Here is a 26400-nt window from a genome sequence, read left to right on the forward strand (position 1 = left end):
GGTCACAAGGAGTCAGACATGACTGAGCGACTGAACTGAACTGAACACATTAGGACCTAGTACAAAAGAAAGTCTGAAAAACCTTTGGCCTAAATCTCACATTCACAAATTGTCTCTATTTTATACTTTTGATATCGTCTCCGAAAAGGGTTCTATGCACAGTCACTGATACATCAAGAAAGGCTAAAAGAAAAAAAGTCATCACTGGGGACTTCTTTGGTGGTCCAGGGGTAAGACTCCATGTTCCCAATGCAGGGGGCCTGGATTAGATCCCTGGTCAGGTAACTAGGTCCTGCATGCCACAGTGAAGACTGAAGATCCCTTGTGTTGCAACTAAGACTCAGCACAGCCAAATAAATAAATATTAAATTAATAAAAAATTTATTTATTTTTAATTGGAGGATAATTGCTTGCAATATTGTGTTTGTTTCTGCCATACATCAGCATGAATCAACCATAGGTATACACATGTCCCCTCCCTCTTGAACTTTCCACCCCATCCCACCACCCCTCTAGGTTGTCACAGAGCACCAAGTGTGAGCTCCCTAAATTTGTGTCACACTGCCAGTGTAATGTACTATTTTATACATCAGTGATTATCTTATGAATAGAGAAATAGTGATTTGTAAGATCTGTCATATGGCAAATAAAAGAAATAAACCACACATTTTTATATCTCATTTTAAAATTTCTTTTTATTGATTTTATTTTGATTGAAGTATAGCTGATTTACAGTGTTATGTTCATTTCTGCTGCAGCCACATGGATGGCCTGTCATACTGAGTGAAGTAAGATAGAGAAATATCATAGGTACTGTTTGTATGTGGAATCTAAAAAAAAGGGTACAAATGAACTTATTTACAAAAACAGAAACAGAGTCACAGATACAGAAAACAAACTTATGGTTACCAAGAGGGGAAAGAAGAGGGGATAAATTGGGAGACTGGGACTAACATATACACACTACTATATATAAAATAGATAACTAATAAGGACCTACTCTATAGCACAGGAAACTCTACTCAATACTCTGTAATGCTCTATATGGAAAGAATCTAAAAAACAGTGGATACATGTCTATGCATAACTGATTTACTTTCCTGTACAGCAGAAACAAACACAACATTATAAACCAACTAGACTCCAATAAAAATTAATTTAAAAAATTTCTGCTCTACAGCAAAAAGTGATTCAGTTATACATAGACTGGGTTGGCCAAAAAGTTCGTTTGAGTTTTTCCGTAAGATATTATGGAAAAACCCGAAGGAACGTTTTGGGCCAGCCCTATATATACATTCTTTTAAAAAATATTCTGTTTCATTTTGGTTTCTCATAGTATACTGAATATAATTTTCTGTGCTATACAATAGGACCTTCTCGTTTATAAAATTTCTTCTTTAAAAAAAAATTCACTGAGACCCTTAAAAAAATAGAGGTGGCCCAGACCTTTCTAGAACCCTGGGAGGCCCAGAACATAGTTATCACTTTATTTTTAAAATGTGATAATTTTAGCTGGGGGCCCCAGACTCATGAGTTGTTAATAACTTAACTGTGTAAACACCTGATTCACAAACTGCTGTCTACTAGCCATACTGTTTCTGCTGCCATGTAACCAGTGGCCAGAGAACTCACAGCCTCTACAGAAGTGGTTCACAGCCCTGGCTGCACGTGTAATCTGAAGGTCAGCCACCATTTTCAATGTAACGTGTCTGGGGTGATGGGTTACAGGTGCCCAGAAAACAGGTTAAAAAAGAAGTTTGAGGGTGCAGTCCCCAAGATGTTGGGGGAACCGCCTCAATAATACTTTTGATCAAAATACCTTCAATTATTCCTCAAATTTCTTATTGTGCTTAAATATATGAAAGTAAATAAATACTGAGCCAAAAGTATTATGTTCATGTGTCCATTTTTAGAAATAATGTGAAGTACCAGATTTTTATAGGCGGTAAAACAACAACTAACTCAAACTGTCAAATGAATGAATTCTTTTATTTCCATTAAAAAAAAAAAAACCCAAAGAAAACGGATTTATAATAGAGAAAAACGAATTCTTGGATATTGGCTGAGGTCAGTACTGCCCATTCTCCTGGACCTTCTCCTCTACATGCTGCTTCTGTACTATGATTATTGATGCTCTGAAGATGACGATCCTCTCTGTATCCCAGCAACATTCACCCATTCATGAAATATTTATTTGTGTTCATCTAAACCCCAAATTGATGCTTTTGAACTGTGGTGTTGGAGAAGACTCTTGAGAGTCCCTTGGACTGCAAGGAGATCCAACCAGTCCATTCTGAAGGAGATCAGCCCTGGGTGTTCTTTGGAAGGAATGATGCTAAAGCTGAAACTGCAGTACTTTGGCCACCTCATGTGAAGAGTTGACTCATTGGAAAAGACTCTGATGCTGGGAGGGATTGGGGGCAGGAGAAGGGGATGACAGAGGATGAGATGGCTGGATGGCATCACCGACTCGATGGATGTGAGTCTGAGTGAACTCCGGGAGTTGGTGATGGACAGGGAGGCCTGGTGTGCTGCGATTCATGGGGTCGCAAAGAGTCAGACACAACTGAGCGACTGAACTGAACTGAAACCCCAAACACGGCTTCCCTGGTGGCTCAGTGGTAAAGAACCTGCCTGCCAATGCAGGAGACGAGGGTTCGATCCCTGGGTCAGGAAGATCCCCTGGGAAAGGAAATGGCAACCCACTCCAGTAATCTTGCCTGAGAATCCCATGGACAGAGGAGCCTGGCATGCTACAGATACCACTCAGTGACTAAACAACAACAAAACCCCAAACACAAGAAAATATCCAGAGAAGCTGGAGGAGCAAATGGGAATTGAAGAATCAGGGTACATTGTCTCACTCCCTGCCTACTCTACCACCGCCTGCCCGCCTGCCCAATTCACCCTGCTTCACATTCCATTTGGAAATGACTATGTCTATGGGTTCAGTGGAAGACATCTTCCCACCTCTTACCTCAAAAGCACAGGCAGGCACTGAAAGTGTCTGACTGAGGGTTATGTTTATCCTTTGAGGAGCTGTAACCAGAATTTTTGGACATGGGTCAGATTCAGAAAAAGCAAGTTCAAAAGGCCCATGATTGTGAGTAGCAAAAAACTGGGTTGTGTTCCTCAATACCATGTCTACTTATAAAGGTGGGGGACTTGTGTTCAAGAAAGATATGGTTGCTAAGGCTTTCCAGACAAACCAGAGAATTCAGACAATAATTCGTATCTGGGAACCTGTGGCAGGAGTCTTCCTGGCTGAACGGCCAACACCTATCTGAATGTCCCAGAAAGCATTCACAGACGCTATCCTTGTTTTCCTCTCCTGAATGATCCAGAATATTGCCCTTCAGCCGGTGCTTCACTCTGTGGGGGTAGAATGCACTCATATAACTATTGGCTGGGCTACAGTGGTTGCTTCCCATGAAAACCCAGGAAACAGAATCCCCGCTGCTATTGAAAGTGTATAATTAGCTCCTCGTGCAGCCTGACCCCACTGATTTTTCTGACGCATTTGGCCCGAGGTGTGCCCTTTCTGAGACCTCCAAGAGCTTCTCTGCAGCTGGAGATGCTCAAAACTGCACGCAGCACTTCCTGTGGGCGTGGCTTTGCATTCTGGTGGTTGCGCGCCTACTGAATCACGTGTTTCAAAGGCTCAGATTCACGATGCTTTTTTAAAAAAATACGGGAGTGGACTGAGTGGCTCGTTCAGATAATAAGAGTCTCTTCCCTTTTTCTTTTTAAAAAGTGGTTGTGTACTGGTGGCCTCCCAAGAAACACTATAATTGGTCAGCCTGGGGTGCGTTTTATGTCCTCTCAGATAACGTCATTAGCTATTTTCAGGAAAGGGAAGGCAGAGTATGCCCGCGGGACAATGACAGCAGTTGTTTCAAGTTGGGGAAGAGCCTGTGGTTCTTTTCCTGCGTTTGGGGGAAAGCGAACACACAATGTTCATTTCCTAAATACGGGATGTGCTGCGAGGCTGGCGGGTCATTTTCCACCATGTCATATCCTTCTGGATGAAGGCAGCAGGGGCCAGGACAGGAAACGGCAAATTCTCAGAATAAGACAAGGCTTTCCCAGGGCCGTCATTGGCTCTCTGGAACTATAAAGCTTGCTCATCCAGAAACAGCCTCAGATTCTTCTTTCCTGGAGATAGCCAGAAGTGAGTGGTAAGTGGGGAGACCAGAGGGATGCTATCTGAAAAAACAGCCACTGGACTGGTAATACTGGGGTTGTATCCTTGGTCCGTAATATATTTGGAGTAACTTTGCCTCGTTTTTGCTCAGAGGTGTTTTTATCTGGCAGTTTGTCAGTGGTGGGTACAATTATGGAGGCATGCTATAAAATTAAGATCTAGGCGTCTAGAGACCAAGATTCTACACTGGGCTCTGTGAAGTATCAGCTGCAGGTAGAACTTGTCTTTCAATTTCCTCACCTTCCACATGAGAAAAATGATTTCTGTTCTGATATCTCACAGTAGTGAAATGTTGGATTTCTATCACTTTGTCACTTTTGAGAAGTTCCTAATAATGAAAAGTACAATGCCTATGAAGGGAGAAATCTTTGGCAACTGGAAAGGATGTACTTTTACTCAGGATGTACAGTTTTCTCTGTTAGTCATCTTCAATTGGCTTCCGTTCAGCTCGGTACGGGTAGCCCTCAGTGAGCTGTTCAACAAAAATTGTGGCCCCTTTTACAATTCTGTTCACTTGTTACTCATTTTTAAAGGGAGCTTTCATCATAAAGGGACATACTGGTGCTAGTGTAATTTACTTCTAATTAAGCATGTATCAAAGAGTGAGATTTCTGAAGACCTGATGAGCTCTAGTTAAAAGAAATAGTGATTCTAAGATAAGAGCTGGGAAAAATAACAAGCAGAAGAGTTGCTTCAGGTGAGCATCTAACTTAGAAAAATTAGTTTCTTACATTTGATAGATGCTTTTTGAATTTTTCGTGATTTGTCTTTTTCACTCATCAGAGAGGGGAAAAAACTATTGCAAAACTCTTAAGATCTTAGTCTTCTTGTAAGGAAAGGGCTTTGTAAAGGGATACAACCTACTGCTTGCCACATGTCATCTTTCAGAGATGAGGGCTCAGTATTCCGTGCCCGTTCAATCCTGGGTGGCTCTTTCTGATCCCATGGATTGTAGCCTGCCAGGCTCCTCCATCCATAGAATTCTGCAGGCAAGAATACTGGAGTGGGTAGCCCTTTCCTTCTCCAGGAGATCTTCCCCACCCAGGGATTGAACTTGCATCTTCTGCATTGGCAGGCTGATTCTTTACCAGTTAGTCACCTGGGAAGCCCTTCAGTATTGCAGTAGACTTATAATATTAATAGCTGCTGCTGCTTCTGCTAAGTCGCTTCAGCCTTGTGGGACTCTGTGCGACCCCATAGATGGCAGCCCACTAGGCTCCTCTGTCCCTGGGATTCTCCAGGCAAGAATACTGGAGTGGGTTTCCATTTCCTTTTTCAATGCATGCATGCATGCATGCTAAGTCGCTTCAGTCGTGTCCAACTCTATGTGACCCTATGGACAGCAGCCCACCAGGCTCCTCTGTCCATAGCATTCTCTAGGCAAGAATACTGGAGTAGGTTGCCGTTTCTTCTCCAACACTCCCTTATTTAACAGATTTAAAAAAAAAAAATCAATCCTTGGCATTCCCTGGGAGAAAAGTGGACGAGAGCATTATTCCTATTGGCTTACTCGGATTTAAGGTCCTGGGAAGTGGAGGACTCGTCCCAGATGACAGAACGGGTCTTTGAGAACCTGACATATGACTCACTGGAAAATGACCCTTTTTCCCCTTGGGTGGCCGTAGCTGTTGCGCTCGACTTCGGGCTAACCGCGTGTCTCATCCCCGCAGGACATGGAGAGGCCGGCGGCCCGGGAGCTGCAGGGCGCGGATGCTCTGCGACGCTTCCAGGGGCTGCTGCTGGACCGCCGCGGCCGGCTGCACGGCCAGCTACTGCGTCTGCGCGAGGTGGCCCGGCGCCTAGAGCGCCTACGCCGGCGCTCCCTGGCGGCCAACGTGGCCGGCAGCTCGCTGAGCGCGGCGGGCGCTGTGGCCGCCATCGTGGGACTCTCGCTCAGCCCCGTCACCCTGGGGGTCTCGCTGCTGGCCTCGGCCGTGGGGCTAGGGGTGGCCACCGCCGGCGGGGCCGTCACCATCACGTCCGACCTCTCCCTGATCTTCTGCAACTCCCGGGAGCTGCGGCGCGTGCAGGAGATCGCGGCCACCTGCCAGGACCAGATGCGCGAGATGCTGAGCTGCCTCGACTTCTTCTGCCGCGGGCAGGGCGGCGGAGACCGCCAGCTGCTGCAGTGCGGGAGGAACGCCTCCATCGCGCTGTACAACTCGGTGTACTTCATCGTCTTCTTTGGCTCCCGCGGCTTCCTCGTCCCTAGGCGGGCCGAGGGGGCCACCAGGGTTAGCCAGGCCGTGCTAAAGGCCAAGATTCAGAAACTGGCCGAGAGCCTGGAGTCCTGCACCCGGGCTCTGGACGAGCTGAGCGAGCAGCTGGAGTTCAGAGTCCAGCTCTACACGAAGAGCAGCCGCGACCACGACCTCAAGATCTCGGCTGACCGGCCCACGGGGCAGTTTTTCTGAAAACATCTTTTCCCATCTAATGACCGAAGCCAGAAAATCATCCCCATGGGATGCTCCATATTTGTATCTCCCTCAGGAAAACACGAAGTTGGGCTAGGAGCTGAATGCAAAGGATGAGAAAAACTATTAGAGGATGGGGGGTGGGGGTGTGTTCTCCCAACTCCTCTTTACCCATCACTGACATCCTGCCAGGGGCTGAGTGCTAGGGACTTCTACCTGCCTGATCCTGGTGGGATATATGACCTGAAAAGTATTTTATATTTTATCATAACCGTTCAGTCTTCACACCCTTCCTTGGGCACTCCTGATTTAAAGTTGTTGCCACGTGCCTGTCCCTGCCTTGGCGGGTGATTTGAGCCGAGGCTGGAGAGCGGTGCAGACACTCCCACCCTCTGGGTCCTCTTCGAGCCCCACTAGGCTTTGAGGTCCTCAGAAACACCCGTGAGAAGAGACACTAGCTTTAAAACCTCTCTGGCAGAGTTTCTGAGTACGAAGAACTCCAGAATCTAGAGCTAATCAGACTCTGTCTGAACTGTGTAGGAGGGTTCAGGACCCAAGGGAGGCGCCTCCCGCTGATATGCGCCCCCTCCTCTCTCAGCGTGCCCTGCTCACAGATCCAACCTGGGGATGGAGTGGACCTTCCTAGCTGACTTCATAGCCAGACCTCCAAGGTGCTCTGAGAGGGGAAATCCACTAAACCGTCACCTAAGTCCCGCCCCCTTGCGGAAGAAATTGAAGGAAGGGGAAATGGTTAACAGCTTCGTATACTGACTTCATACTGTAGAGAAGGGAGCAATGGCTTTTGAGTTAGTCCTGGGTTTATTCTGTGTGAAACTTGGCTTCCTAGTCTGTAAAATGGATGCTAAAACCCCACCTTACTGGGAAGTATTGAGTAAGATAAAGCCAAGCACAGTGTCTGGGTGGTAAAGAGTGGTATCTGGGCTTGTAGCATCACCTAGGAACTTGGTGCTGCTGCCGCTAAGTCGCTTCAGTCGTGTCCGACTGTGTGCGACTCCATAGACTGCAGCCCACCAGGCCCCGCCTTCTCAGAAAGGCCAATTCTTGGACTCAGCTCTAGACTTAAGGAGTCAGCAACACAGGTGGGGCTCAGCAAGCTGTGTTTAAACAAGCCCTTGGGGGTAATTTGATGCCTGCTGAAGTTTGAACGCCATTGCAATGGGTGTTAGTTTGTAATCCCCTGATGAGCGTTCTCTAAGTCTATAGCCTCTCTAGGGGCTGCTCCGTCTTTAGTGTCATTCACAGACGGTCAAGGACAGGTTGTGTCCCAGAAGTAAAAGAAAGAATGTGCGTGGGGGCCGTTGTTTCAATGCTTCCTGGAGCAATTTCCCACCAGTTGAACTAAGAGATGTAACAGAATCAGCCCGTTAGAGGGCAGTGTTGCCTGCTCATTGTAGAAATTGGTACAGAAAGGAATGTGAATTTAATGAAAATTGACCTTTATTACCTTTTCTAAAAACCTCCAGACCATGTTTTTTAATTATTATTTATTTTAAGTTTATTATTTAATTACTGTTTATTATTAACATTTAATTTTATTTAACCACATTAGAAAATAATAGGAATAGCAAGTTTCCAAATGGGAGACTACTGAGATTCTTTTCAGGAGACTTAGCTGAGTTTGCCTTTCTAAGGTGGGCCATGAGCTGTAAACAGTATTGTGTTCCTTAAATAAGTCTCCTTCAGAGGGAAATTTTTTCCCTAGTGTTTTGAATGATCCTTTTAAGTAAATGAGGGTAGTTCTTTTTTTCTCTTGGATTTTTTTTTTTGTTTTGGTTGCTGTTCTTGTTATAAGTATATGAGGGAAGTACTGAATAAAGAGACCAGGAGCTAAATTTAAGCCTCATAAATGGAGGCTTGACTTGTCAATATAGAAATGATGTAAGCATATCTATCCTGAAGGTAACTGGCCAGCAGATAACACTTGACCTGAAAGGCCCTCCCTATTTAGTTCAGGGGAAAGAAAACCCAAGTAGAGGCATATGAAGGAAACACTAGGAAGCCTGATGTCCTGCGAAGTTGGGTCTTAGGAGCAACAAAGTAGCTTGTGTTATGATGGTGATGTGTTATATTTTCACTTTAGAACCTGTAAGAAATCTGTAAGCTGTCTCTAAGAAAATACTTCCAATTTCTTCAATTTCTATTGCTACCACTGTATTGCTGAAAAATATGTTGAAAAGTCTTTGGGATCACACATATACCCAAGCTAGGTCGAATTATGTAATTATCTAATGTGTTTAAATTTACCCAGTTGATCCCCCATGCTTACCAATGATGGCAGTGTTTCTGAGGAAGTGTAATTTCAGTGCTGGGAGAGGAGTTGGCGTGTCTATATTTTTATTTTTCCTAAAATGGCAATTGATTTGTATCTTGATTTATTTTGAAATTGGTACCTTAAAAAAAAAATGGTGTCAAATTTCTTAGGTTACCTTGCACAGATGCTAGCATTTTAGATCACCAGAATGTACTTCATATTGTTATATTATGTTTGAAGGTACAATCACTACCTAACTCCATCTTGTATTAAAGCTTAAGTTTGAATTATTCTTCCAAATGCCTGAGCTGTTCCTTAGAAATAAACCGGGCACTTTTGGAAGCAGCAGCAACAGAGACCATTTCATATCATTAGGGTATTTTGACTGTACCAGTGTCTTAAGCTCCTGAAATTATTATTTTAGTGGCCCACTGTACATCTAAGGAAGGGTGTCTACTTTGGAACAGTACTTTGCACATTATAGGAGCATAGTAAATGTATTTGAATAATTTAATAAACTTTAGCTCTATTTAGGAGTTTGTTTTGATAGTGAAAGATCATTCATCCTCTTTTGTGTCTGTTATAGAGATGGGAGCCTCTACCAGGATTTAAGTCAAGTTTAGTTAAATGGATCCTAGAGACAAGTATTTTATTTATTTCTTTTGTGGGAATGTGAATAAGGCTTTTTCCTTAAGGCCATCGTTCTGTAAACAAACAGACTGAAATGGTATGTTGTAAAGGCAAGGAGAGAAAGGGGTATTTAGATTACAAGTGTACTTCAGAACAATATCCGAGTTGGAAAAATAAACACGTTCATATTGAAGGTTTAAGTGCTTCTGTTGGTTTCCGGGGTTTACAATCGTTTGGATTATTTTCTTTCACAAGAAAGGAGTTTCTTTTGGTTCTGCATCTCAAGAATTCAATAAAACTACATTCTACTCTATTAAAAAAAATAATCCTTAACAGACATTCTGATCCTAATCACTTTGATGCGTTTGTCCTCAGGTGCCTGTCATTTCCAATGTGGCAAATGTCAGTGTCCAAAGTATTTACTGGGAGGAAAAAGAGAAAAGTGATGTAGAAGCCACCCTAGATATGTCAAGCAGTTTGTCAACTTGATATATTACACAGTCAATGCCTTGGTATAAAGTGCAAGTAGAAGGAACGGAGACACTGAGATAAAGATATTGTGCAGAGAGAAATGGGATACATTTAAATTCAGCAGTTTGTAACCTCCTAATTTTTTTCCCCACTGTAGCAAAATCAGTCCTCTCCCTGTATTGAAATAAATTGCCCATTTCTCTTTCTTTTCAAAAAAATGTTTATGATTTTTAATCTTTTTATTTTATTGAAGTAGAGTTGATTTACTCAAACTTCTTGATATTCCTCTAATTAGTTACCTAATCTCATGTTTGCCTGTGTATAAATTAGTAACTTTGAGGAAAGGTAGAGGTTTAATCATTTTTACTTAGAATATTCAGCATCAAACTGTATAAATCAATTTTTAAAGATTAATCAATTCATGTACAGGAATTCTCTTATCTAAAAATAAGACTTCCAGCAGTTTCAAACCTTTGAACATAACTACAACCTGAGAAGTAATTGAAAAGAATGCTTGTTGTTCAGTCTCCTAGTCGTGTCTGACTCTTTGCGACCCCATGGACTGCAGCATGCCAGGCCTCCCCGTCCCTCACCACCTCCCGAAGTTTGCCCAAGTTCATATCCATGGCATCGGTGATGCCATCCAGACATCTCATCCTCTGACACCGTCTTTCCCCTTCTGCCCTCAATCTTGCCCAGCATCAGGGACTTTTCCAATGAGTCATCTGTTCACATCCGATGACCAAAATACTGGAGCTTCAGCATCAGTCCTTCCAGTGAATATTCAGGGTTGATTTCTGTTAAGATTGACTGGTTTGATCTCCTTGCTGTCCAAGGGACTCTTAGGTGTTTTCTCCAGCACCACAGTTCAGTTCAGTTCAGTCCAGTTGCTCATGCGTGTCCGACTCTTTGTGACCCCATGAATCGCAGCATGCCAGGCCTCCCTGTCCATCACCAACTCCCGGAGTTCACCCAGACTCACGTCCATCGGGTCAGTGATGCCATTCAGCCATCTTATCCTCTGTCATCCCCTTCTCCTCCTGCCCCCAATCCCTCCCAGCATCAGAGTCTTTTCCAATGAGTCAACTCTTCACATGAGGTGGCCAAAGTACTGCAGTTTCAGCTTTAGCATCATTCCTTCCAAAGAAATCCCAGGGCTGATCTCCTTCAGAATGGACTGGTTGGATCTCCTTGTAGTCCAAGGGACTCTCAAGAGTCTTCTCCAACACCACAGTTCAAAAGCATCAATTCTTCGGTGCTCAGCCTTCTTCACAGTCCAACTCTCACATCCATACATGACCACAGGAAAAACCATAGCCTTGACTAGACACCACAGTTAGGAGGCATTAATTCTTTGGCACTCTGCTTTCCTTACGGTCCAGCTCTCACAGGCACATCAAGCTTCAGAAAACCCAAACAGTAGAGAGGGGTAGAGAGCGAGGACAAGAGACAGCCTCTACATCAGGATGGCAAAACTTTCCCAGAAGTTTCTTCACCTGGCAAGTCACTAATTTTAATTGTGCAAAGCAGGCTGGGAAATATAGTACTTTTAGCTAAGAACTAACTGTTCCCCAAACACCTAGGTTTCTGTGTAATTAACGAAAAGGAGGATGGACATTGGTTGAAGAGGCCAACAGTCCAAACAACGAGCCTATAGTGGTTGCTGCAGTCTGTTGAGAACTATTGCTGGAGGTAATCTCATTATCTGAGTGCCAACCTGAAGCCCCACCTTGGAAACACCCCTGGGTCCGGATGTTGCACTGTTAATGACTGTGCAACAACAACAAACAAAAGAGGGCTGTGTTGGCAGGTTGGATCCTGGCTGTTTGCAAAGGCCAGCCATAAGCTTGGATTCTATCTTTGCTGAAGCATATGGTATTCCTGTCATAACAAGTATCCTTTTAGTTAACTGCAATAAATCTTTCCTTGTTGAGTTGACAGGGGGTTGGGATGTTGTTACTTTTTGCTCCTGGCAAACTCCTAAGTGGGAAAGTAAACCCTGCTGTGGTTCCGACTAGGACAAAGAGTGAGTCCTAAAATATGGAAATAATCTCTTAGCAAACAACAAGTTGCTAGGAGAGGGGGAAGTGTGCTGATGAAGCCCTCAGGGCCCAGAAATGAATATTAGGGACCTTCAGCATCCTCAGACTCTGACTGGCATTAGCACAGGGTGGTGGAGAGCAGGCCCTGCCACATGGTCCTGCCTGCACAGGTAAAGCTTGTCCATATGAAGCTCACCGGCAATGAGTGATGTTTACTCCCATTTATATTAACGTTTCCAACGTAACCCCACGGGGTGGGAGTGCAGGCAGGTCTGCAACCTGATTTTCACCAGAACTTTAGCAGTGAGTCACGGCCAAGGCTTCTGCCTCCCAAGTGTACAGGGCACCCATAACAGGACTTGTGCCAGCACTTGTGTGGATCCAGTTGCTAAATTAAACAAAACAGCTGTAATTGGGAGAAACTTTTGGTGTAAATGGAATTGGAGATGGGTAGTGATATCTAAAATCTTTCTTTTAGGGCCCAGATTTCTTTTCCCAGTTTCCCTGGTTGACATGGGGACATTTAGTAAAATTGACCTTGTTACTTGGCTTCCCAGGTGGCGCTAGTGGTAAAGAACCCGCCTGCCAATGTAGGAGACATAAGAGACGGGAGTTTAATCCCTGGGTCGGGAAGATCTGCTGGAGGAGGGCATGGCAACCCACTCCAGTATTCTTGCCTGGAGAATCCCATGGACAGAGGAGCCTGGCAGGCTACAGCCCATGGGGTCGCAAAGAATCAGACATAACTGAAGCGACTGAGCAGGCATGCACACAAGACCTTATTATAAACCTGCCCTGAACTTATTTGCAAAACAGAAACAAACTTACAGATACTGAAAACAAACTTATTGTTACCAAAGGGAAACTTGGTGGGGGGCGGGGGCAGGGGTGGTGGGGAACGGATAAATCAGGAGCTTGGGATGAACATACACTACAGTATATAAGATAGATAACCGACAAGGACCTACTGTAAAGAGGAAACTACTCAGTATTCTGGGATAACATATGAGAAAAGAATCTAGAAAAGAATGAATATATGTACCTGTATAACTGAATCACTTTACTGTACACTTGAAACTAATACCACATTGTAAATCAACTATACTCCAATAAAATAAAAATAAAAAACCTGCTCCGTCAAAATTTCATTAAAGGACAATACTTTGCTAAATGCTTAAGTAAATGACATTTAGATAACAAAGTTATAAAATAAATGTGGATTTTTGAAAATAATAATCATAGTTAAAATTTGTGGAAGATTTACTAAGTAGTGTCCTAAGTACAATTTGATGTGGATTATCACATTTACAAAAATCTTTTGAGGTAGGCACTATAATTACCCCATATTATTAAAGAAAAGAAAGAACTGGAAGGTTGTACAGCTAGCAAAGGCTGCCCCAGGATTTGAATCCTGGCAGCCTGACTCCAGGGTTATACTCTTAGTTCTTCTGAGAGTAAGTTTATTCCTAATATAAAATAAAAACTAACAAGAGTGACAACATTAGTTGCAAGTCTGACAGGTTCATTCATTTAGAAAACATTTATTGAGTGTTCACCTTGTATCTCCCACTGCCATTTGTGAGCAATACAGACAGGACTCTAGATGTTATGGCCCTGACAATCTGTGTGGGGTATACTCTGGTTTTTCCAGTAGTCATGAATGGATGTGAGAGTTGGACTATAAAGGAAGCTGAGCACCGAAGAATTCTTGCTTTTGAACTGTGGTGTTGGAGAAGACTCTTGAGGGTCCCTTGGACTGCAAGGAGATCCAACCAGTCCATCTTAAAGGAAATCAGTCCTGAATATTCATTGGGAGGACTGATGCTGATGCTGAAACTCCAATACTTTGGCCACCTGATGCGAAGAACTGACTCATTTGAAAAGACCCTGACACTGGGAAAGATAGAAGGCAGGAGGAGAAGGGGAGGACAGAGGATGAGATGGTTGGATGGCATCACTAGCTTGATGGGCATGAGTTTGAGTGAGCTCTGGGAGTTGGTGATGGACAGGGATGCCTGGCGTGCTGCAGTTGATGGGGTCGCAAAGAGTTGGACACAACTAAGTGACTGAACTGACTAATACCCTGATGATGCCAGTAGGTTAATCAATAAGAAATTAGGGGAATTCCCCAGTGGTCTAGTGGTTAAGACTTCGACCTCTCACTGCAGAGGGCCTGGGTTCAATTCCTGGTCAGGAAACTAAGATTCCATAAGCCGCATGGTTTGGCAAATAATAAATAAATAAACAACCATGGGATTCTCCAGGCAAAAATACTGGAGTGGGTTGCCATTCTCTTCTCCAGGGGATCTTCCCTACCCAGGGATTGAACCTGTGTCTCTGGCATTGCAGGCAGATTCTTTACTGTCTGAGCCACCAGGAAAACCCCTAATAAATAATAAAATATATTTTAAAAGAAATTAGAACGTAGTTTTTCAAATGGCTAGTATTTCCTAAAAGCAACGTGGGCCAATTTGAAAATGATGAAACTTCAGCTCTGATTGTAAAAATTTGTGCATAGGTATTTTGTAACCCTCCTCCAGTTGTCCAAAACATGGCAAGATTCTTGTGAATACAACACCTGAAATAAAAGGATGTGATTAATAAGAGCATTTTGCTAGCTACTGATATGCTGAGACAGAAGGTGTGGGCTGGGACCACACAGACATGAATAAAGGAATTACTGGTTCAATAGACCTTTTCAGATCTTGCATAAAAACCTCTGAAAATGAAACTTCTTGTCGTCATTCCATCGAAACTATCACTGAAACTGCTTGTCAGTTTTCTTCCTGATAGGGGTGTGTACTCAAGTTCTGTATGGTGGCTATTGACTAAAAAGGCTAGACACTTGTGGGTGAGTAGACAAGTGTGTGTAGGAATAAGATTCTAATAGTAATAAAATAATGCATTATATAATCTATGCTCGTCTGTGTCTGCCTACTTTTAGTCAGCTTTCTGTTTGTGAGAGTCACTTATGTTATTTGGTTGTAACTTGTTTATTCTCATTACTTTATAGTAGTCCGTGTGACTACTGTTTGGTTTTTGTTGCATTTGTGTAGGCAAATACCTGAAGTATATAAGAACAATTCATTGTGTTGATGCAAATTCATGGAAAAAGCCCTTAAAAGTACCCAATGTCTCTAATTCTAACTCTGTACATACCATGATGCAAACCTCCAATGTGTAATAAGAGACTCTACATGACTCTATCCATCTGAAAGGAGAACCCTGGGCTGATGGTCTAACAGTTCTGCTGCCAAAGATTTCCTTCTGCAAGTTAATAAACGAAAGTCTAGAAAAAAAATAATCGTAATAAAATTACTCAAAATAATAATGCTTTGTCTTCGAATGATTTGTTTTTAACACAGTTTCCTGAGATTTTGCATGGAGAACACTATTGTTGGATTTTCACTCTTCTTTTTCCAACAACCATTTTTTATTAATTTTCAAGACCTTTCAAGGAAGGCATTTCTGTTGGTTTTTCTGTTACTCAAAGGACCTTTCTTTGATGTTTGAGTACCTCAGGCAATTCACATTCTACCATCATCTAATATGGTCCAGTGCTTAGGACTCCATGCTTCCACTGTTAGGGCCCAGGTTTGACCCCTGGTCAGGGAACCAAGATCCTGCAAGCTACATGGCATGGCCAAAGAAGAAAGAAAAGTACTGGAGCAGGACTGGGCTTGAAGTCTTGGAAAATCTGAAGCAGATATCTTAAGATTGATGTGGCCATATAGAAAATTTTACTAACCTTTTACATTGTATTGATTCATTTTATTTTTACTGGTGCTGGGTCACTGTTGCTGTGTGGGCTTTCTCTAGTTGCCATGAGCAGAGGTACTCTTCTTGGCAATGTGTCGACTTCTCGTTGTGATGGCTTCTCTTGTTGTGGAACATGGGCTCTTGGGTGCATGGGCTTCAGTAATTGCAGCACATGGGCTCAGTAGTTGTGGCTCCCGTTCTCTAGAGCACAGCTCAGTAGCTGTGGAACACGGACTTTGTTGCTCCAAGGCATGTGGGATCTCCTGGAATCAGGGATCAAACCTATGTCACCTGCATTGGCAGGCAGATTCTTTACCACTGAGCCACCAGGGAAGCCCTCCTAACCTTTTAAACTACAATTTAATTTACATTTAAGACTTCCTGCCCCTAAGGAGAATTTTAGAGTATATTGAATGTTTTAGGTGGCATTGTAAAAATGTGAAGTAGTATCAGAAAATGACTTTATCTTTCATTTATTTCAGATTTATTTGTATTTCATGGAAAGATTCGCCTTCTTTTTAACAGACAATAAAGAAAAAAGAAAAACATGCAGACGGTCAGATAATAGGACTTTTACTTTTTCTAACTTTTCTGTAGTTTCTGTAGACATTGTTGACTACTTAGTTCTTAGAAGACTCTGAATACACACCCCAGAGATGAGTTTCTGTGATGTTTGTTTCATTTTAACAGTGGGTTATGAAAGGTGATGTTGTGAAGGGCTAAGATGAACTTAATCCTGTGGTTTTAATGGAAAAAATAATGAAGTAGTTTATGGACTTTACAAAAAGGGCCAGATCTAGAAGTCTGAGGGTGGCAGTGGCGAGGGCTAGGGGGACGCTTGGGAGGGGGAGGAAGGTAGAACGCAGAGGGTGAGCAGCAGCAATAAGCAGGATGGGCAGTGACTAGGGGAATGTCCTCCATGGAACTACAGGTTTTCTGGCTTTGAGTGACCAGGAGGGAAGAATCAGAGCACCACACACCAACCAACCAGTTTGCAGGCGCTTCGATGGTGAGAAACAGAAGCAGCAAGGAAAGATAGTTGAAATTGATGTCTTACTTTCATAGGCTCTTAAACCTGTGTGGTTGGCATAAAAAATAGAATACGTGCCCAGCCTTAGGTCAGCACTAGTCTGCAGCTGAATCATAAATCTATGGTGCTGACAATGAACTTCCTGACCTCCGATAGCCTTCCTCTCCTGGGAGGCCTCCTTTTAAAGGCGTGTTATCTGAAAAGGAGAAGACTTTAGAGTGACCCGGGGTACCCAGTCCCTCCTCTCCAGTATGACCAGTTCTGTAAGCTTTGTTAAGTTGCTGATCCACATTTACCTCTCAGAACAGGACCAGGGGACATTCGTGTGCAAGAGTTGCCAAGAGAGGTTTTTCTTTTCCACCGTCAGATTGAACCTTGTCACTACACAACTGCCTTACACTTGGAAAGCTGCTCTTCTGTCCGCACCAGGGATGAGCAGTCTTGGCCCAGGGTGATAACCTGCTCCAGAAGCCCAATTAGTTTATGATATCCTTTACGCACAAGCCTATGGCTTTTCCGTATCACAGTGGCTGGCTCATCTGTCCTTTCTCATCCCCTTGCATACACACTACGGACAACATGGATATTCCTCCATTCAACAAAATAGTTACTGGGGAAGTATTTGCCAACTATTTGCTAAGTTTATTTCTAGGCACTGAGCCTCACATGCACAGGTGCTCAGTCGATAAATTGTGTCCAACTCTTTGCAACCCCATGGACTGTAGCCCACCAGGCTCCTCTGCCCATGGAATTTTCCAGGCAAGAATACTGGAGTAGGTTGCCATTTCCTTCTCCAACTGAGCATAGAGTAGTGAACAAAAACAGTCAAATGTCTTGACTTTGTATACTAGTGATGATAGGGAGCACAGACAGAAAAAAAAATAAATGTCTGGTTTGTGAGATGGTATGTATTTGTTTACGATCGCTGCTGTAACAAGTTGTTGCAAGCTTAGCAGCTTAAAATAACACAAACTAATTTTCTTACAGGCAGAAGTCCAATGTGGGTCTCACTGGGCTAACATAAAGTAGCTGACAGGCCTACGATTCTATCCGGAGGATTTCAGAGAGGATTCGTTTTCTTGCCTTTTCCACCTTCTAGAGGCTGCTGCATTCTTTGGTTTGTGACCCTCGTCCACCCTCTCCAATGCCTGAAATGATCAATTGAATCTTTCCCTACTGTGCCACTCTGACCTTCTGCCTTTCTTCCACTTTTAGGGCCCTTTGATTACAAAAAAACCCCAACCAACCAACCAAACCCCCTGCCCCCAAATACATTCCCTCAATGAGAGGAAAAGTAGGGCATGTTTATCAGATGGGCGTGGTTAGTTGTACTGGAAAACTTGAAGCTTCCTTCATTTCCCCATGAAATAGCAAGTGAAATCATGGAAGTGACAGTGGAAGAGGAGCACTGGATGGTTGAGAGGACGTTCAGGAGAGAGAGGGAGAGAGTGGGCTGAGGAAACGCCCTGGGCTTGCCAGGCAACATGAAAGACAGCTTACAGAGGGGCGGTATGGGGCAGGTGTTTTAATGATGTATCATTAGGGAAGCACACTTCCTTTCCCTCAGCAGATTGGCTAGTCAGGTTTCTTCCATTCAAAGAGTAGAAGCTCTTTCAACCAGTTAAGCAGAAAGGAAATTTATTAATTTGTGTTTAGCCTTTATGGCATCTGGTCCCATCACTTCATGGCAAATAGATGGGGAAACAGTGGCTGACTTTATTTTTCTGGGCTCCAAAATCACTGCAGATGGTGATTGCAGCCATGAAATTAAAAGACGCTTACTCCTTGGAAGGAAAGTTATGACCAACCTAGACAGCATATTAAAAAGCATTACTTTGCCAACAAAGGTCCGTCTAGTCAAGGCTATGGTTTTTCCAGTGGTTATGTATGGATGTGAGAATTGGACTATAAAGAAAGCTGAGTGCAGAAGAATTGATGCTTTTGAACTGTGGTATTCTGTTGAATTGAACTGAGAAGACTCTTGAGAGTCCCTTGGACTGCAAGGAGATCCAACCAGTCTCTCCTAAAGGAGATCAGTCTTGGCTGTTCATTGGAAAGACTGATGTTGAAGCTGAAACTCCAATACTTTGGCCACCTGATGGGAAGAGCTGACTCATTTGAAAAGACCCTGATGTTGGGAAAGATTGAGGGTGGGAGGAGAAGGGGACAACAGAGGATGAGATGGTTGGATGGCATCACCAACTCAATGGACATGGGTTTGGGTGGACTCCAGCAGTTGGTGATGGACAGGGAGGCCTGGTGTGCTGCAGTTGATGGGGTTGCAAAGAGTCGGACATGACTGAGTGACTGAACTGAACTGAACTGATTGTTTGTTAATTTTTTAAAGCATAATGAGGAAGAATCTCCAAGAAAGTGAAGGTCAAGTTTGGGGGCCTTGCAGTCAAGAACAATGCCCAAACCTGGAGATCAGCACGCCAGCAGAAACTCCACTGCTGCTGCCACTAAGTGAGGACGCCTTGGAGTGCATGTTCCTTACACACGCTGGACACTAGACCCTTTGCCACGGCTGCCCCCTCAAGCTGGACACCTATGCCAATGCCAGGATCCACTTCTTTGTATTGCTCCGGAGAGGTGTGTCTGCTCGGTAGAGACACTTAGGTGCAAAGGTGGGTGGGAGAGTGAATTTCTGTTTTCTAGTGGGCTTGAACTGGGAGAATTTTGCTCATTGCAGGAAAACTGTTCAAAAGATGTCAGGCTATCACCAAGCATGAGAAATCGTCCAGGATAGCAGCTAACGTTTTATTTTATCTATTTATTTTGAACATTTAGACATCAAACCCTTTTACTTAAATTCAAAGGCTTCCATTGGAAAGTGTGGCTGGAAGCTGCCATGTACTATACTTATTATTTCATTGTGGCAATGATATCTGGATTGACTTTTTACTTATGTACTTTTGGCTGCACTGGGTCTTCGTTGCAGTTCATGGGCTCTTCCTTGCCACACGTCGGCTCTGTAGTTGCGACTTGAGGGCGTTAGAGCACAGGTTTAGTAGTGCATGCGGTTAGTTGCCCTGCAGCACGTGGGATCTTCCCCAACCAAGGACTGAACCCGTGTCTCCTGCATTGGTAGGCGATTCTTAACCACTGGACCACCACCAGAGATGTCCCAAGGAATCTCTTGCTGCTGCTGCTGCTACTGCTAAGTTGCTTCAGTCGTGTCCAACTCTGTGCAACCCCATAGACGGCAACCCACAAGGCTCCTCTGTCCCTGGGATTCTCCAGGCAAGAATACTGGAGTGGGTTGCCATTTCCTTTTCCAAAGGAATCTCTTAAACACCTCCATTTCTAGCAATTTGTTTTCTAAAAAGTTGTGTATGCATTTAAAAGAACACTTGTATGAAAGGAATACCAAACAACCAGGAAATCAGGAAATGAGTCAAAGTTGCCTTTCCTTTATCACCCACTCCATAGTAAGAATTGACCTTGAAACTCTAGCCTTTGTGGTTTATAAGAACTATAACATTTGAATTTCCTGCTTGTTGTTGACTTCAGGTTAAACCCTCTTTCCCCAGATTTTATTTACATCTTGGTATATCTATGACATCATCATTTTAACTCCCCAAAACCTCAGACATCAGGTTTTTTCAGGTGCTGGACGTGAAAATCTTTTATCTTAAAGACTTAAGGATGGTAGTGGACCAAGGGTTTCTGACTAATGTTCCAGGGGCCAAATGACAAGTTAGGTAGAGAAGCTGGCTTTACTGCCACGTTGAGCTGTTCCTGGCCACTGAGGATGGGGTGGTGCCTGCCGTAGGAGTGGCTGCAGCCTGCCTTGTTAAATGACCACACTCCAAGGTCAGTTTCTCCAGTTTTTTTGTGTGTGTGTGATTCAGAAATTCCCTATGATTCATCTAATTAGCAAATAAATAAACTCAGGGGATACTCATGCCAAGCATGCTCACAGGAGACTAATCTACAAACCATTCTCATTTATTCATTGAACAACAATTTACTGAATGCCTGTTCTGTGCAAGGCGCTGGGAATGGCAATGACCACCAATGAGTCACTGCTCTCCTAATGTTTAAATCTACCAAGAAATCAGACAATGATAAAGTTCATTTTCAACAGTGGTGGTAGTGATGGAAAGGCAGGAGAAGTAAAGGGACTCAAGATAAATTTAGGCAGCTGAGTCTACAGCACTTGCTGATGCGGAAGCTGAGAGATGCAGAGAGAAACAAGTGTGGAAGAGAAAGCCAGATGCTCATGTCTTAAAGTTCACTGGAATATGAAAGTGAAAGTGTTAGTCGCTCAGTTGTGTCTGACTCTTTACAAGCCCACCAGTCTGTAGCCCACCAGTCTCCTCTGTCCATGGAATTCTCCAGGCAAGAATGTTGCAGAGAAGAAGCCAATCCTGACTGCATATTAGAACTGCTTCTTAGACTTGCTTTTCATTGCTTTTGTTATTCTAATCATACAGAACAGCCTGCCTCAGAGAATCCTGGCCTCTGGTAAACTGAAGTACCTTTGTTCAGAACACTATCCGCCAGTAGGTGGCAAGGAAGAAGTTAGCACATCCCTTGCCAGAGGCTGGTCATTCTGGGAGATGTTTGCAAGATTAATGGCCTTTTTACTTTGCTTCCTCATCTCGCCCCATCTCTGATCTATCAAAGAACCTGGCATCCAGACCCCAACAAGATGGTGATTTTGAGGCACTAGCCTGCCATCTTCTCAGTCAGCTGGTTCCCTGATTAAAGTCTCTTCCTTGCCTCAAACTCTGGTCTCTCGGATTCATTGGCCCATCGTGTGGTGAGCAGATAGAGCTTGGCCTCAGTAACAAGAATACTGGAGTGGGTAGCCGTGCTCTTCTCCAGGGGATCTTCCCAACTCAGGGATCGAACCCAGGTCTCCTGCACTGCAGGCAGATTCTTTACCGTCTGAGCCACCAAGGAAATAAGGCCCTAAATATTCAGGTCCCCACGTATACCTCCATCATCATCATAAATCATCATATTATAATCTCTATAAGTTTCATTTGATTTTTCTCCAGTGCAAAGCTTAGCCTGGTAGATTATTTCTGCCTGTAAACAGCTCTCTACACAGACAGTCAATGATGCTCATCTTCCAAATTTCAGTTTAAAAGTCCCTTCTAGGGGGAGAATGTCCTTGCTTCGCAGAGGAAGGCCAGTTCATCCCATCATATATTGCTGTCGTATCTTGCATCTCACTTTTGATTCCTTCTTTTGTTTCTGTACTTCCTGCTTGATTGTGAAGATTTATTTATTTACTTACTTTTGTTATTTAAAACATAGGCTGTCTCCCCTCACAGGAGTATAAATTTCATGCTTACTTCCAGTTCCTAGTGTGTGGTCCACGGTCTGCCATAGTGTTTGAGAATGTTTGTTAAACATAAAGAAAGACATACAGTTTTTCTATATTTTAAAAAACTTTTGAAACTATAGGCAAAAAGAAGAAGGAAATAAATAAATAACCAGGACTAGTTATCTTTTTTTTTCTCTAGACACAAATTGATTAGATAACAAAGTATTTTATATGTCATTTTTTTATTGATTCCATGGAGACTGAAATCGTCTCTCTCTGTCTTCATTATTACATCATTAGTGTCCTTTCTTCCCTTGGACATATATATCCATAACAGAATTATAGAATTCATAAGTTATGGGGACTTCCCTGATGGCCCAGTGGTTAGACCTCTACGCTTCCACTCCATGAGGCATGGGTTTGATCCCCGGCCTGGGAACTAAGATTCTTCAAGATGCCAGAGATCTTCAAGATTTTTTGGGGGACAGCCAAAAAATTTTAAAAAAAAATTGAAGAATTCATAAGTTAAAGATAACTTTTTGATAGATTAAATTTTGCATTGCTAGCTTCCTGATGAGTATAGAGCACTGTGTTAGAGCAAGCTTTCTCCAAAATAGACTACAGGGTATGTAGCTCCTGGGAAGAGCTTGAGCAGAAACTGATTAATAACAGATTCTTGTTTGAATGAAAAGCTTGTGTTACTTTGGTCCAGAGGCCACCTCTATCCTTGCAAGCTCTCACCCCGCAGCAGCCCATGTCACTGGCCTGTTGAAGGCTTCCCTGTGGTCCTCACACCCTTCCCTTATCCACCAGGTGCAGGAGCCACTGTGCCTGGGAGCCCACTATACTTTTAGAGGCCCACATAAACGTTTCATTTCTTTTAAAATATCAAATGAAAAAGATACCTTTTAAGTCAAATAAAATATTTTAATATATAATATTAACATGTTTATCTTAATACAGCCATAAACTATAGTTTTTAATATATATTTTTGCATGTGTAGAGGAAGAGGTGCATGAAGGCCTGGAAAACCTTTCGGAGGGAGAGGGATAAATTAGGACTGTGAGATTAACAGATACAGGGGAAGGAGAGGGCGGGATGAATTGAGTAAGTAGCATTGACGTATATATACTATCATGTGTAAAACAGACAGCTAGAGGGAAGCTGCTGTGTAACACAGGGAACTCAGCCTGGTGCTCTGTGATGACCTAGAGGGGTGGGAAGCAGATGGGAAGGAGATAGAGGTTCAAGAGAGAGGGGTATATATATATATATGTGTGTGTGTGTATAATGATGACTGATTCAAGTTGTTGTACGGCAGAAACCAACATACATTGTAAAGCAGTTTCCCTCCAATTAAAAAAAAAAACCATATACACGCTGCTATATATAAAACAGGATAAACAACAAGGATCTACTGTATGGCATGGGGAACTAGAGTCAATATCTTGTAATAACCTACAATGGAAAAGAATCTAAAAAAGAAAAAAATATATATATATACATATACATATAAAACTGAATCACTTTGTTGTATACCTGAAACTAACCCAAGATTGTAAGCCATCTGTACTTCAACCGAAAAAATTGAAAGCAAAGAAAAAACCTCTCGGGGGAAGGGAGGTGGGATCAGTCACTTTGACCTCTCCTCCTGGAGCCAGTGTATTGTTTCAGGGCTGCTTTGCCCCTTATTTTGAGTGTTTATTGGGATTTCCTCTTTAACGTTTCTCATTGTTCTGAAAGTACAGGATATGACACGGTTCAGTTACTAGAACGGACCTCTATTATTTCTATGACCAGAATGTGAATATCCAAACTACTCCAGACTTAGTAGGAATAGTCAAAAGCCCACAGTCCTCTTGACTGGACCCGCCTGTGCTCACCCTGTTGATCTGACATGAACTCTGTCATCAAGGTGGGTGCTGGCACCAGAGGAAGTTTGAAAAAGAGCCCATATCTGAATTATCCAAGAACACACAGAAGTGTACTTGCGTATGTATGGCTGAATCCCTTAGTTGTCCACCTGAAACTATCACAACATTGTTAATCGGCTATACTCCAATACAAAATAACAAGTTCAAAACAAAACAAAGAAGAACACAGAAGCGCTTTTCCCTTGGGTAAAGAGGGCAGAATTTGCTATGATAATAGCAGCTTGTTGGTTTGAATCCGTTTCCCTTTAGAGGAGCCCCAGAAAAGACCCTGATGCTGGGAAGGATCGAAAGCAAGAGTAGAATGAGATGGAAGATGATGAGATGCTTAGACAGCATCACTGACTCAATGAACATGAGCTTGAGCAAACTCTGGAAGATGTTGAAGGACAGGGAAGCCTAGTGTGTTGCAGTTGATGAGGTCACAAAGAGTCTGACGCAACTTAGCAACTGAACGACAGAGCCCCAGAAATCTTGTGTGATTTTTGTTGTTGCTGTTCCTGTAACACATTTTAACAAAACTTGGATAACTTTAGACCCTGTATTATATACAGTCCTCTCAATCATTTCCATCTGGGTCCCCTTTCCAGGCCTCTTTGCTCTGCTGTCTCGAACTTTCCAATACAGTCTTCCACCTTCTCCCAGAACTTTTAATTCCATTCCATTCGCCTACGTGAAATCAGCATGAGCCTCAGGGAAGTAAAGTAAATCCTTCTCTCTTTGCTTTTACAGAAAAATCTGTATGGCAGAGGAATTCTGTGCTGGGAAAAGTTGCTTGTTATCATGGAAAATGATGTTTCTGAAAGTCTCTTCTTCAACAAACAAAGGTGTCAGGACTGCCGCAAAGGGTCCCAGGTCCCAGGTCCTAGCCTGTCTAATACTCAGGTGAATTTTGTTTTTTCATAACAGGAGGAGTGTTGCCGGCCAAAACCTAGGCCTTCTCTGCCCACCGAAGCCGAATAAGAAATACAAAGACAGAATTTGGAAGAAATAGAAAGGTGGCTTTAATTCTCAGCCAGCAGAGAGGGGAACACAGTAGGTTCTTGTCTCAAAAACTGTGCCCCACTCCATGAGGAGTCTAGGGCTTCTATAAGAGGAGGGCGCCCGGTCAGGAGTTGGCGATGGGGAACAAAGTTATTAGGATCTTGATTTCTTCCTCTTGCATTGTTTCAATGACAGTCATAGGCTGGCATAGTAATCCAGTAATTGAATCTGGTATTTCGGTGTCTCTGCTGCCTTCTTTCTGATATGTAAAAAGAACTATAAGGGGAAGAGTGTTGTAAGGGTAAACACCAGATACAGGATTTATTTAGCACAGAGTCAAATGAAAGCCTGTCCAACTCTTTGTGATCCCATGGACTATACACATACAGTCCATGGAATTCTCCAGGCCAGAATACTGGAGTGGGTGAAAATGAAAGTGAAGTTGCTCAGTCGGGTCCGACTCTTTGCGACCCCACAGGCTGTAGCCTACTAGGCTCCTCCGTCCATGGGATTTTCCAGGCAAGAGAACTGGAGTGGATTGCCATTTCCTTCTCCAGGGGATCTTTCCAACCCGGGGATCGAACCCAAGTCTCCCGCGTTGCCAGCGGATTATCAGCTGAGCCACAAGGGAAGCCCAAGAAGATTAATCGAGTGGGTAGCCTATCCCTTCTCCAGCAGACCTTCCCACCCAGGAATCCAACCAGGGTCTCCTGGATTGCAGTCGGATTCTTTACCAATTGAGCTATCAAAGAAGCCCAACTGCCTGCAAGGCGGGAGACCTGGGTTCAATCCCTGGGTCCAGAAGAGTCCCTGGAGAAGGGAATCGCAACCCACTCCAGTATTCTTGACTGAAAAATCCCATGGATAGAGTAACCTGGCAGGCTGCAGTCCACGGGGTCGCGGAGAGTCAGACGCGACCTAGCGACTGAAAAAAGAAAAAAAAAAAAAAAAAGGAGGGCTGACTGCAGACCCTGGTCATCAAGTCCTTCTGCTTTTGGCTCAGTTCCACAAGTCCTAACGTTTATATCCATCCTTTTTTTTTTTTTTTTAATATATGTCAGTTCAGTTCAGTCACTCAGCCGTGTCCAACTCTGCGACCCCATGAATCGCAGCACGCCAGGCCTCCCTGTCCATCACCAACTCTCGGAGTTCACTCAGACTCACGTCCATTGAGTCGGTGATGCCATCCAGCCATCTCATCCTCTGTTGTCCCCTTCTCCTCCTGCCCCCAATCCCTCCCAGCATCAGAGTCTTTTCCAATGAGTCAACTCTTCGCATGAGGTGGCCAAAGTACTGGAGTTTCAGTTTCAGCATCATTCCCTCCAAAGAAATCCCAGGGCTGATCTCCTTCAGAATGGACTGGTTGGATCTCCATATGTAC

The 26400-nt window shown here is 43.4% G+C and overlaps 1 protein-coding gene across 1 annotated transcript; it reads left to right on the plus strand.

Moving 5' to 3' along the window:
- Nucleotides 1-3857: 3857 nt before the first annotated feature.
- Nucleotides 3858-9713, plus strand: APOLD1 (apolipoprotein L domain containing 1). Its single transcript, XM_006075663.4, has 2 exons — nucleotides 3858-4178; nucleotides 5875-9713. Exon 2 carries the CDS (start codon nucleotides 5878-5880, stop codon nucleotides 6616-6618), a length of 741 nt encoding a protein of 246 aa, XP_006075725.1. The 5' UTR covers nucleotides 3858-4178; nucleotides 5875-5877; the 3' UTR covers nucleotides 6619-9713.
- Nucleotides 9714-26400: the final 16687 nt, after the last annotated feature.

The sequence above is a fragment of the Bubalus bubalis genome, chromosome 4 (assembly GCF_019923935.1).
Source record: "Bubalus bubalis isolate 160015118507 breed Murrah chromosome 4, NDDB_SH_1, whole genome shotgun sequence".
Classification (NCBI taxonomy): domain Eukaryota; kingdom Metazoa; phylum Chordata; class Mammalia; order Artiodactyla; family Bovidae; genus Bubalus; species Bubalus bubalis.